This window comes from Carlito syrichta, unplaced genomic scaffold (genome assembly GCF_000164805.1).
Source record: "Carlito syrichta isolate Samal-C Ts95f unplaced genomic scaffold, Tarsius_syrichta-2.0.1 Scaffold306519, whole genome shotgun sequence".
Taxonomy (NCBI): domain Eukaryota; kingdom Metazoa; phylum Chordata; class Mammalia; order Primates; family Tarsiidae; genus Carlito; species Carlito syrichta.
In genome coordinates this window covers 193,743-206,594 of record NW_007250615.1, presented here as the reverse complement: position 1 = coordinate 206,594, position 12,852 = coordinate 193,743, and the positions used below count along the sequence as shown (strand labels likewise).

At 36.1% G+C, this 12,852-nt stretch overlaps 1 protein-coding gene across 1 annotated transcript in view; it reads left to right on the top strand.

The window, feature by feature from the left end:
• LOC103265396 (neurobeachin) overlaps positions 1-12,852 on the top strand; it is a gene marked incomplete at its 5' end in the record, with an annotated part of 269,835 nt that overhangs the window by 70,057 nt on the left and 186,926 nt on the right. The window contains one exon of the mRNA XM_008063067.1: positions 7,698-7,806. Within this exon, the coding sequence (XP_008061258.1) occupies positions 7,698-7,806 (109 nt within the window). The remainder of the gene's footprint in view (positions 1-7,697; positions 7,807-12,852) is intronic.

Here is a 12,852-nt window from a genome sequence, read left to right as displayed (position 1 = left end):
TGGGTGATCTCTTTGGAGGTCTTTGTTATCCTTTTCTGGCCATACCCATTGTCCTGCAGCTGAATCAGGGTAGGATGTGAAATGCCTGAGTTTCAGCACTCGTCCTGTCCCTCTAGAGTTTGTGCTTTCAGGGTCAAGATCAACAACTGAGTAGTTGATATGCCAGTCCCAGAGATTGGGTCTGTTGCTCCATGGTGGACAAGTTAGAGCACTCTCCTGCCCTGTCTTCAAGATGGTGGCAAGGTGCCTCTTTTGTCTTCTTCAGTGGATCTCTGCCTCTGAGTTCCCTCCGCAGCCGTTGCTGCCAGTGTCCAGCTAGCCCTGCAGTAGTGAGACAGAGGCTGGAGCCAGCAGTCTCTCCCACTGCAGTGGTGAAGCAGAGCCTGGAGCAGGTAGTCTCTCCCTGTAGCTTCTTCCCAGGAAGATTTTGTCAGTTAAAAAAGATACAGTACTTGGCTTCTGCATTCTGGGAACCATTAGGGTCCAAACTGAGCAGCTGCGACACCAGCCGCTTCACTAGGAGAGACCTGGCCACTCTCTCATGAGCCTCCACTTAGTCTCTCCCAGCAGCTTCTTCTCAAGAAAGGTTTTGTTAATTAAAAAGAAAAGAAAGGGAAAAAATGGTGCTCAGCTTCTGCGTCCTGGGATGAGCTTGAGTCTAAGCCATGTATCTGTAGCACTGGCCACTTCACCAGGAGAGCCCTGGCCACTAGCTCTGGAGCCCTCACTCAGTCAGCTACTCACTGATGTATCACAGAATTTTCCATACACTCACTCACTCACTCACACCAGGCCTCACATAGTCTGACTGGCTCGGCTGCCATCTTCCTCCACAAACTTTTCTAAAGCTAATTCAGATGAGCAAATGAGTAAAGATGATAACAGAAGTTTGGAAAGTAAAAATAATGGGTATTTATTGTCATACCTATAGTAGACTTTAAATCAAGGAATAAGCTAAAAGAAAATATGTAGAATAGAAAGCTGAGAAAGACATCCTAATATATGTATGTTTAGATACTAGCGACATGATTTAAGATGTGAAATCTTCAATAATTGGCATCGGGAAATTTTTTAGTTTCTGGATTGGTAGATGAGAAGTCTTAACTGAAATCATATGTCCTACCCCTGCCTGAAAAAAAATCACTTTACATAAAATAAACATTTGGACTTTCAGGTCAAGTTGATAGCTATGAGAGAATTTCCCTTGTCCAACCATAATGACATAAACATGAAATAGTAAAATAGAGACTCTCTTCTAAAAAACAAAACAAAACAAAATCATAAGTAACCTAACAAGGAAATAGCGTCACCTAAAACAATGCGCTCAAAATATTGAGAGCTAAAGAAGGAATCAAAAGATTCTGGAACAACTTCATATGATCCTTACCTCATTCTTAACCTTACAAAGTTCACAGAATTCCTAGATTTCTCTCTTGTAATCCCCACATTAGAGTAACAATAACTTATAATGTGTCCCTATTTTCTCTATCTTCTGACTTTGGATGAGTGAAAATAGTTGCTTTGAGAAGCAAGGAGAATGAAGAGCTGAGGTTGACATTCTGTGGTGGAAGTAGAGGTTCCAAGTCTTTCTGTATCACATTGGGATTACACTAAAGTCTGAGACTATTTTTCTTTGGGAAGGAGATGTGTACTCCCTTAAGGCGAAGGAACTTTAGCAGAGAACTTGTTTGTGCATTCTCACTGAAGAGAGCAGTGCCCATGCTCTAATTCTGCATTCTCACTAAAGATAGCAGTGCTCGTGCTCTAATGCTGTGTGCACACAGCCTCAGTTGTACACTCTCTGTCCCAGTTAAGGCTTGTAAACATCAGGAAAAAACAGTGAACATGAAATTCCCAGCCTTGGAAATGTTCTAAGAGGACAAAAAAAGGATTCTGAGTAAACATGGGTAAACAGAGAAGACGAGTGGATACCCAGATTCTATGAGAGGAAATAGTAAGTGTGAACAAACCACACAAGCATAAACAGGGTGAAAAAAATGGCACAAAAATTATGCCAAAGCAACACAGCAAGCGAGAGAAAAGATATGAGTAAAAGGCACAGAATTTAGGCTAGAAGAAAGCATTTGTTAAAGAAAAGAAGATATTTTGTTATGTTTTGAGTTACAAAATTTGTAAGATCATAAATTCAATAAGGGTTCAAAGACAAAAAAAGAATAAAATGGCATGGAAAAGGAACTTGAAGGGGTAAGGAAACAGTGACCCACATTGTATAATGATTTTAGGAGATGTACTTATGACAGAGAAAATAATGTATGGAGGTTAAAGATAGCTGATGTCTCTGGAAGGAGAACCAAATATATGAAACATAAATTAATTCTGTGAAATAAAGAACTCATCTATATCTAGGAAAAGCATACCATGTTCTAGGAAAATTTGACAGAATTATCATACTAAGACATACAATATTTAAATCAAAGTTTAGTGATAAAAGAATTCCTAAAAAAAGAAAAGGCTAGTTCAAAAAAAAAAAAAAAAGCCACCTTCAAATGGTTAAGCTTTTGTCTGACTTCAGTGTTCTCCCAGCTAAATCCAGTACCAAAAGAAATAAAACAATGTCTGCGAGTTCTGAAAGAAGGTGTGGCCCAAAATATATTGTACCCTGCCGGGCTGTTCAGTGTGTAGACATCAGGTCAAGATTCAGGAGGTAGGCTTCTCAATCTCCTCTTTAGTAACATCATTCAACTGAAAGATGAGTCCAAAGAAAACAAATGGTGAAGACACGGTCAAGGAACTGAATTCATTAGCAACTTACACGTAAGAGCAAAATTAGTATGAACATAATGTATGTGTTTTAAGCTTTGATGTTCAAATAGCAACATAGCTCACAAAATTATGAGGTGACATGAAGTGTGAGGCTAATTATCTATCTTTAATACAAAGATGTGAATAAAATGAAATGTTTGTTTAATTATATAGCACTTCATTATTTTATTCATAATTATTTTTTAAGCCTCTTAGAGTTTTTTTAATAAAGTGGTAAAGAAGGTTACATATTTCCTCCAGTTTCATATCCATTTCTTTCCTTTCTGTTAAATATGAGTAAAATTATATTTTACTTATGCTTTTTATTTAAAATAAAATTTAGTATGGCTTTCTTCTATCCTTTCCTCCTCATTTGCTCTCCCTTTCCTTTTCTCCTTTGTTGCCGTTTCTTCTCCATGAAGAGATGTCTAATGCGTATTATCATTTACTGTGTTACTTTTGAGTAGCAGAAGTTTTAAACTTATAGTTTGCATTTTCTGCACAACTTGAATTTCTATCTTTGTAGTTTTTAATAAAAAAATCAAATCATTATGATGAAAAAACAAGTTAAAATGAAAGTCATTTAAAATACTGTAGGAGAAAGCATGAATATTAACTATTTACTAGGTAGAGTTTGTCTTTCCAACATTAATGAACTTCAGATTACATATGACAGAGTTGAAGCATGGTAGATATTATTCAAGAAAATTAAAAACCTCTCTATGCAAAAAAGCCCTTGAATTGTAAAAAGTGAAAACTATTTGTCAATTATTTAATGAAGGGATAATTTCTTTGATATTACTATGGTTTTTATTAGCAGTAGCCAAAAAAGACCAAAGAGAATTAAATGGTCACAGGACAATGTTAGGAAGTTCCTGAAAATACTATAAATTGTCAAAAATCTTGTGAAAATGTGTCAGTATTTCTTGTAAATTAAAACAAGATCTTTTTTCACATAAAATTGACTGTTTCAATACATAGGGCTGGTGAAGCTGCTGGTAGATGCATTTATTCCTTAATGGTGAAAATATGAATATACATATTTTGGAGGTCAGTTCAGCGTGCCTTATGAAAAAATTAAAATGTAAAGACTTTTAACTTGATCATTTCAGTTACAGAATTTATCCTAAGGAAATAACCATGCTGCAGTTATGATTATCAATTCATAAAATTGGATTAAATTTAAATTTTATTTTCTTTAAATAAATTAAATTTTAGTTAAATAGGATTGATAATAATATCATCATGCTTTCACCTACAGCATTTTAAATGACTTTCATTTTAACGTGTTTTTCATCATAATGATTTAATTTTTTTATTAAATAATGGAAGATAGAAATTCAAGTTGTGCAGGAAAATACAAACCATAAGTTTAAAACTTCTGCTACTCAAAAGTAACACAGTAAATGATAATATGCATTAGACATCTCTTCATGGAGAAGAAAAGGCAACAAAGGAGAAAGAAAGGGAGAGCGAATGAGGAGGAAAGGGTAGAAGAAAGCCATACTGAGTTTTATTTTAAATAAAATTTAAATTTAATTATTGTCAAATTTTATGGTGCAGTTATTATTGTCAATTCTATTTAACGGCACTGAAAAAGATGCCATATATTATTGATCTAAAGGAAACAAGCTGCGGATTACCTTATATAGAAAATTCTTATTGTATTGATATTATTTATATCTATCTGTCACATTTATGGATTTACGTGCATAGTTATTAAATAATGTAAACTGATGTTTATGATGATTATGTCTGGTTTTATGAAATTGTGTGTTTTCTTTTTTCTTTTATTGCTTTCACATATTCTCTGAATTTGTTATAAGAAGCATTTCTTTTTTTTTTTTTTTTTTTTGAGTTGGAGTCTCACTCCGACGCCCGGACTGGAATGCAGTGGCCGCTCCCGGCCACCGCAGCCTCGAACTGCTGGGCTCCGGCAATCCTTCTGCCTCAGCCTTCCAAGTAGCCGGAATTACAGGCACGCACTAGCACGCCCGGCTGATGTTTTGATTTATTGTGGAGATGAGGTCTCGCTGCCCAGGTGGGCCTCGAACCCGCGGGCTCAGGCAAACCACTCACCTCAGCCTCCCAAAGGCGCGGGATTACAGGCTGAGCCACCGAGTCGGGCTTGACCATTTTTTTGTGTGTGTGTTGGAATCTCACTCCATTGCCCATGCTGTAGTGCAGTGGCATGCTCGTGGCCACCCCAGTGCCAACCTACTGGGCTCCTGCGATCCTTCTGTCTCAGCCTTCCTGCGTGGACTACCTTGCCTGGCTAATTTTTGATTTATGGTAGAGACGAGGTCTCACCAAGTTGTCTGGGCTGGTTTTGAACCCCTGGACTCAGGCATTCTACTCACCTTGGTCTCCCACATTGCTGGAATTACGGGCTGAGCCACCAAACTTGGCTTCTTTGACCATTTTTTAAAAAAAGATTTATTTGTGAAGTAGAAAATTGGAATACATTTCAGTAAAATGTTTAATAAGCTAATAAATCCATAATTTGTGTGAATAAAAGATTATTATCTAAAAAAATAGATCACACTCTTGATCTAAGTGGACAGAAATTCAGTAAAATTCAAGATGTAAAGCAAATCAGCACCAAAAGCTGACATCTATTTAGATCTTAAGGCTTTACAATGTTAGGTTTTCTAGTAATGTCCTACTGAAGCCTTTCCTGAACTGAATCCAGGAGCTCAATCTTTTATTAGAAGTCCTGTGAGAAGCAAAATCATGTGGTGTACATGGCCAGTGCACCTATTCCTTGCCTGTGATGATGGGTGGTCTTTTTGGTAACATCTTGACTGCCATGTGAGAAACAAAATCATGTGATGTACATGGCCAGTGCACCTATTCCCTCCCTGTAATGATGGATGGCCTTTTTGGTAACATCTTGACTGCCATGCAGCAAAATTATTGGTAAATACTGTTTTAAGGTGAACTGCAGAAGACGCGGACTTATTTTCAAGTTCCCCCAAACCTAGAATTAAACATCTGTATAAATATTTACTTTGGAGGAGACAGTTAAGAGGGCATGAATGTCTTTGGTAGCTGAAGTTGTAGTGGCACAGTTAAGAGGTTATTCTAAATTCCACACATCCTAATTTAGACACAGATTTTACCAGCTCTTTGTAGCAGAGTGTTATGTCAAAGACAATGCTTTGGCATTTGCACTTTCCTGATTGTGGGAGCGAATGAAAGCTTCAGACCTCCTTTTCTTGGGTGACTTGAGTTGGAAGTGATCTATGCCTTCTCTTCCTATAGACTCTAATATCCATTAGTCCTGTTTTTTTTTTTGATGACCGTTTCTCAGGCTTAAATGTTCTGCAAACAGAGCTTCAGGACAAATGCCTTAACTTCCTCTTGATTCTAGAGTAATCTTGCAGTTTCCCTCCCCGGACCGAGGAGGAGGAAGATTGGGTGAGGGGACCAACTGTTGTGTCTTGTGTAGTGTGGACGTTGGAGGCTGATGTGAGAAGATTTCCAGGTGAATGGTACTCAGATAAATGGTTCTTTTGATTTCTGTAGTAATTAAGCTAACAATGGCTACTTTAATCAATAAACAATGAAATTTTAGTCATTTATCAATCTAATCTTTTCTGTTCACTTAAAACCTGAATAGGTTCTCCCCAGTAGGTGATCCTCTTAGAAGCAGTGATCTAGAGACCCATGCAGCTTCTTCCATCTCGTGGTTCCATTGTCTTTATATATGGCTCCTGTGTTGCTGGCTTGGGGCAGGCCCTAAAAGTAACCTATGGCGTTTCTGTTCACATTGTATTAGCTAAGACTCAGTTAAGTGGCCACAACTATCTGCAAGAGAGGTTGGAAATGTCATATAGCTGTGGACCCAGGAAGACAGGAACTTGGTGGCTACATTGTCAGGCTATGTCATAGTTGCCGAATCCAAACAGAAGACAATAGAAAATCCGAGAAAGAGATGAATTACTGAGAACTGGGAGAGGAGAAGATCCAGATCTTGAGTTCTGATAGAGTGACACAAATGAGAGGCTTTAGGAGACCTTTCTATCCTTAAGTGTATGGGAGGGAATAGTTACATAAACCAACAGTAAGTAGAAAGGCATTTTGTTAAACCGAAAATACAAGCAATAATGAATCCCCTTTTCTTATGTAGAATTATTTTGCTTTGTGACCCTGACGTCAACTTGGAGTATTCACTTTTTTTTTCTTTTTTTTGTGTTGGTGTCTCACTCTGTCGCTCAGACTGGAGTGCAGTGGCCGCTGCTGGCCACCGCAGCCTTGACCTGCTGGGCTCCGGTGATCCTTCCGCCTCAGCCTTCCAAGTAGCTGGAAGTACAGGCGTGTGCTGCCACACCTAGCTAATTTTTTGATTTATTGTAGAGATGAGGTCTCACCAAGTTGCCCAGGCGGGTCTCGAACCCATGGGCTCAGGCAGTCCACTCACCTCAGCCTCCCAAGGCGTGGGATTACAGGCTGAGCCACTGAGCCCAGCTGGAGTATTCACTTTTAATGATACTTTTAGATTCTTGATGTTAAGGTTTGTTACAGGCAACTTTATAGACTTTGAATTTGGACAGAAGTGATTTAAAAATTATGTGGTCTCTGTGTTATGGGAACCTGATAATTTTAGCCCAATAAAAATATCTTATAAATAGTTCATAGAAATTTGCAAATAATAACCATCAACATATAATGTTGTATAACTTCCATATTTCACATTTCAGTTTGCCACAGATACTTTATTTGATGCATTTTTAAATAGTAGTCATCTTAGAACTTAAAAAGACAGCTAGCTGTGTTTTACACCTTTGTTTCTTTTTTATAGGTGAAAGTTTGAAAAATAATTACATGTACGATTCTTCATCTGCTTATAATTTGCACTTTTTTATCCAAAAGTCATGTTATCAGAGAATTCATTGTGTTTCATGGTGTTTTTCCCTTCCCCTTCTTTCTAGGAGGAAAGTTGAAATTATGCACACCCATAGTCTTTTCACTCTCCTTGGAGAAAGACTGATGTTGCATACAAACACTGTGACTGTCACTACATACAACACACTTTATGAGGTAAAAATGAAAAATGTATGATGATAATTTTAAATGGAAACCTTCTTAATCTATGTGTGGGATCAGTAGTTGGTCAGTTAATCTAAAAAGCCAGTTAAAGCCAGACTAAAAAAAATGAATACAGGCCTTATTTTTTTTATTTTGAAACATCTCCATGCATGATTATTTGCCAGTTCTTTTATTTTGGTCCAAGAGCTTTTCTTTGGATATAGGTTGCATGAGTGTTTTTCCACGGTCTTTTCCAAATAAACTACATCATTTTGCATAAAATATTAGTTCTACTTCCCCACTCGACCCCTCTCTTTTTCTCTCTTTCCCTCTCCTTCTGCTTCTATTATCTAGCAACTACTAACATTAAGCTAGAGTGAATACTAGGACAAAATGTAGGTAAGAATTATTTGTAAAAATGATATCTGGAAGCATCTTTAGATGTCATCATTTCAATTTTGAAGTCCCTTTCTCGTCACTTGTCACTTCTATCAGATGGTCATAGAATACATAAAACATATAGTACTTTCTATGAAATGTGTCTGCAACCTCAAAAAGTAACGTTTTTATTTTTAATGCCAGTAAAATGGTAGGAATGTTCCCTTTAATTGACCTTAATTCTCCTTTCCTGTCCCAGTTCTTTTCTCTAGTGTAAGGATTAACCCAGCAAACTGCCTACGTCCATTTTTTGTGTGGCTACAGGGATGATTTTTATATTTTTAAATGGTTGAAAGTAATCAAAAGAAAAATAATAAGTGACTTGTAAAATTTGTATGATTTATGTGATTTTCAAATTGAGCATCCATAAGTAGTATCATGGGAACATAGCCATACTCATCTACTTAGGTGTTACCTGTGGCTGCTTCCGTGCCATAACCCCACAGAGCGAAGGGGTTGCAACAAGTATGTTTCCTGTGCTCTTGTTACTTTGCACTGTTGCCTGGCCCCCTGGGAATAGCAGCAGTTCAACTGTGTTCCATGGACCACAGGCGCTGCCTGGCCTAGCTTTGTTTTTTAAATAGCAGTGCATAACCATCATGTCAAAGCAAGCAAAGAAAGTGGATTTCTAACCTCACACTTTGAAATGCATGGAGTATAGATCATTTTGTTACAGATGTGGATGGCAAAGCTTTCTTTCTTTTATAAAAGGGCGTTAATATTAATTGCCATGCCAAAAGAATACTCACAGCAGTTACTACCTGCTTAATAATATTTCTGTCTCAAAAAAGCAGTGGTCAGAAATCATAAAACAGAATATCTCATTATTGCAGACTTTTCACAAATAATGTTTATTTATTTATTTTAAAGTTGTAGGCTACAATTCAGGATTAAGTATACAAATGATCATTGTATAGGCAAAATTTGAGCCTCACTTTGGTCCCTAATTCACCTGGTTTGAGATCAGGTACCCTTATTGATGAAGTGTCTCCCCCCAATCCTCAAGATGAAAGTGAGAGACATTGAGAAGGTCATGTGCTGAGATTTGGAATGGAATTGTACTACAATTTTAAATTAATATGGGACAAATTTAAACTTCTCTAATACTACATTGTTTTCATGTAAGCCATGAGCCAGATCAGCTCAATTTCAGATTTCTCAGTCCTCAAACAGGGTAGTTTTAACATTTTTAAATGATGGGGAAAAAAGAATAATATTTGGGGATGTGTTAAATTATATGAAATTCAAATTTCAATGTCCATAAATAAAGATTTTTTTGAACATAGCCATGCTCATTCATCTAAGTATAGTGCATTGTGATTTCACACTACAGTAACAGAGTTGAATAGTTGTAATAGAGACCATATCATCCACAAATCCCAAAATACTTAACTGTTTGACCTTTCTATAAAAAGTTTGCTGACCCCTACTCTTCAGCAACACACAGAACTTCTGTTGTTCTTTTTCTTAAAAACTATATTTTAATCTGATATCGGAATTAATATGCATTTGTTAGCAAAATTTGGAAAATAGAGAAAACCACCAAAATAAAATTTATTCATCAATGTTTCTATCAATACTGAAGTTAAAAGTATATATAATTTTTTCTCCATTTATACACACATGCACACACAACTCTTACAAAATACCATCCTATGCATAGTTTTGTGTCTGCTTTTTGGCACTAAATATATTGCAAATATATTTATTATAAAATATAATCATCTGTAGTTGGAGAGGGCACACTTTTCTGATAAAGGGACAGATAGTAAATATTTCAGACTTTGTAGGCTATCTGGTGTCTTTCACAGCTACTCCACTTTCTTACAGCTCAAAGCAGTCATAGACAGTGTGAACCAAATGGGCTGTATTCCAGTAAAAACAGAAACATGTCACAGGCCAGGTTGGTTTGGCCCATAAGCCATCATTTTCTGATGCCTGGTCTATAGCGTTACTTTTGGCTATTTTATTTAACATTTTCACTCATTAGTAAATTTATATTTATATTCTCATAGGTAAATTTAAGAGTAACTGCTCTTTAGATTAAGTGAAGAAACCTTTTGACTACTCTGATTTTTTTCATTTCTGAGCTTAACATTCCCACTTTGTGTGAGTCATTTCTCAAATCACATAATTTGTAGACTCTACCCTCTAGAGCAATGCCTTTTTGAATTACGGTAGTTTTCTTAGTATTGCTTCAGTGTAGAGTGGCCTACCATATGTAGAGAATGGTAAGGCTATTTCCTTTCCTTTTTTGATACTATATTTCCTGAGTAATAGTAGCTACCTTCTATTAGGTGCATCTTGTGACTGTCACCTTGCTATATTCTTTATAAACATTATTTCAGATCTTTTCTCTTTTTTTTTTTGACTTGGAGTCTCACTCTGTCGCCCAGGCTGGAGTGCAGTGGCATGCTTGCGGTCACTGCAGCCTTAACTTGCTGGGCTCAGGCGATCTTTCTGCCTTAGCCTTTCAAGTGGCTGGAACCACAGGCATGCGCCACTACACCCATCTATTTTTTTATTTATTGTAGAGACAAGGTCTCACCAGGTTGCCCAGGCTGGTCTCGAACCCCTGGGCTCAGGCAATCCTCTTGCCTCTGCCTCCCAAAGTGCTGGGATTACAAGCATGAGCCTGGGTATTTCAGATCTTACAACCACCTTATGATACTCGTATTTTTATTTCATTTAAAACACAAACTGAGACTCACAAGTTAAATAAATTGCTGTATGTCATGCCACTAACAATAGTCATAAAATAGGCAGGTTCCGTAATATATGTGTAGAAGGCAGAAATGTCAGAATCTACCTTCAACTGATAGTATTAAAGTCTTCCTCTGAATAAAAACCTTAGTGCAATATCAGATTAGGCTTCTGAATGCTAGTTTCTAGCACTGATGAATTTGTGTTTATCCTTTTTTTTGTTTAACCTACAAATTACTTTCATCAGTGATGCCTGAAAAGTTTTTAAATCACTTTTTTACCTACATGAATTTCTGACCTACTGCTTGTTTTGACCTGTTCCTGGCAATAGAGTAGAAAGTCTATGTAGCCAATGAAACTTTATATTAAAGTAAGAGCATATCATAATTATATAATATATTGGATTTGAAAAACCATTGATTGCTCTTAACCTTATACTGAAAAAATGTTATCTGTGTGTTTACACACATATGTATTTTTGTCTTCCTGAAAAATGATTCCACAACAAGTGCAACAGCATTTTTATCCACTTATACTTATGTGCACTCCTGGTATCCTCTGTAACGTTATTCAACACAAAACAAAGCCAAGATATTGCTGACTCTACATCTAGAATGAGGAAAAGTCAGGATAAGTTTGAATGCTCTGATATTGGGTGTTGGAGGATACAGAGGCTCTGAAATGATGAAGGAGCCAACTTACGGGGCCTCTGACAAGTTTGGTAGTAGTACATGTTTTAAAAATAATGGCCAATTGAAATAAATTTTAAATTCTGAGTTCACAATGAGCTCATATTCTAAAAAGAAAAGTTATTATAAGTGTATAAAAAGTCAAAAAGAAGGGGTGATAAATAATTAGTTTAACGCTGTTGACCCCACAGAATGGTAGAAAGGGCTTCAACATGAGCTGTGATCCTGCTAACAGACCAGGATGTTGAGTGACAGGATGGTAGCTTACTGTTTCTGGATCACCAGAGTTAAAGACCGCATCATTTTTGCAGGTGGCATCTGGTTGCAAAAAACAAAGCTCATGTGGTAAATAGCAACTTAATTTTCACTTTGTAGTAAATGAAATTCAGTTATAAGAGGAAACATCTTCAAGACTTGCAGCTTGGATTGAATTTGCCTTGTGAACGTCAGTCAGGTCCTGTACTTTTAGCCAGAGTCGGTTGATTATCCAGAGTGTGAAACCTTTTTTAATCTTCATTTTCTTTTTGTGGTTTGAGGAAATTACCTTAATCCCAGAACTGCATCAAAATAAATATCACTACAACTTCAGGAAGGTTTAAAATCTAGTGCAGAAATAATAATTAGTTCAAACCTGTATTGTTGATAATGATATTTTAGAACACAATTGAAAAGAATTGATTATATTGTAGCAAAATATTTTGCAGTCCTTTTACGTTAAAGACTATGTCATAATGATCTTTAAAACTTTTAAGTCTGATGAGATGCCTGTAATATAGTAAATAATAAATATTAAAGCATAAAGCCAGATTTTTAAGCAGGATATGTGAGATAGATAGCATTGTATAAATTATGATGATATAAAAATCTAATTATCTAAAAAACTAAAAATTATTAAGAAAATAATGTATTTGAAATCACTTAAAGCTATTTTATATACTTTTTAAGGAATTACAGTATTTGTAAGATTTGTCTGAAATTTTATTTGTATCTCTAGTTTTGGTTTGTTACTTCATCTCTAAATTCTGAGTAATTATGTTTTCTTATGTCAGTAGCACTCCCTAATACACTTACGAATTGTTAGATTTTAGAATATGTTTTCTACAGGCAAAACTAGATTTTTTTGTTTATTATACTTGTAGATCTTAATGATATCTGATTCATTACTCTATTAAATCTTGTGATATTATTTTTGTTTTTTTGATTATCTTTGTATACTTAGTCCCTTATT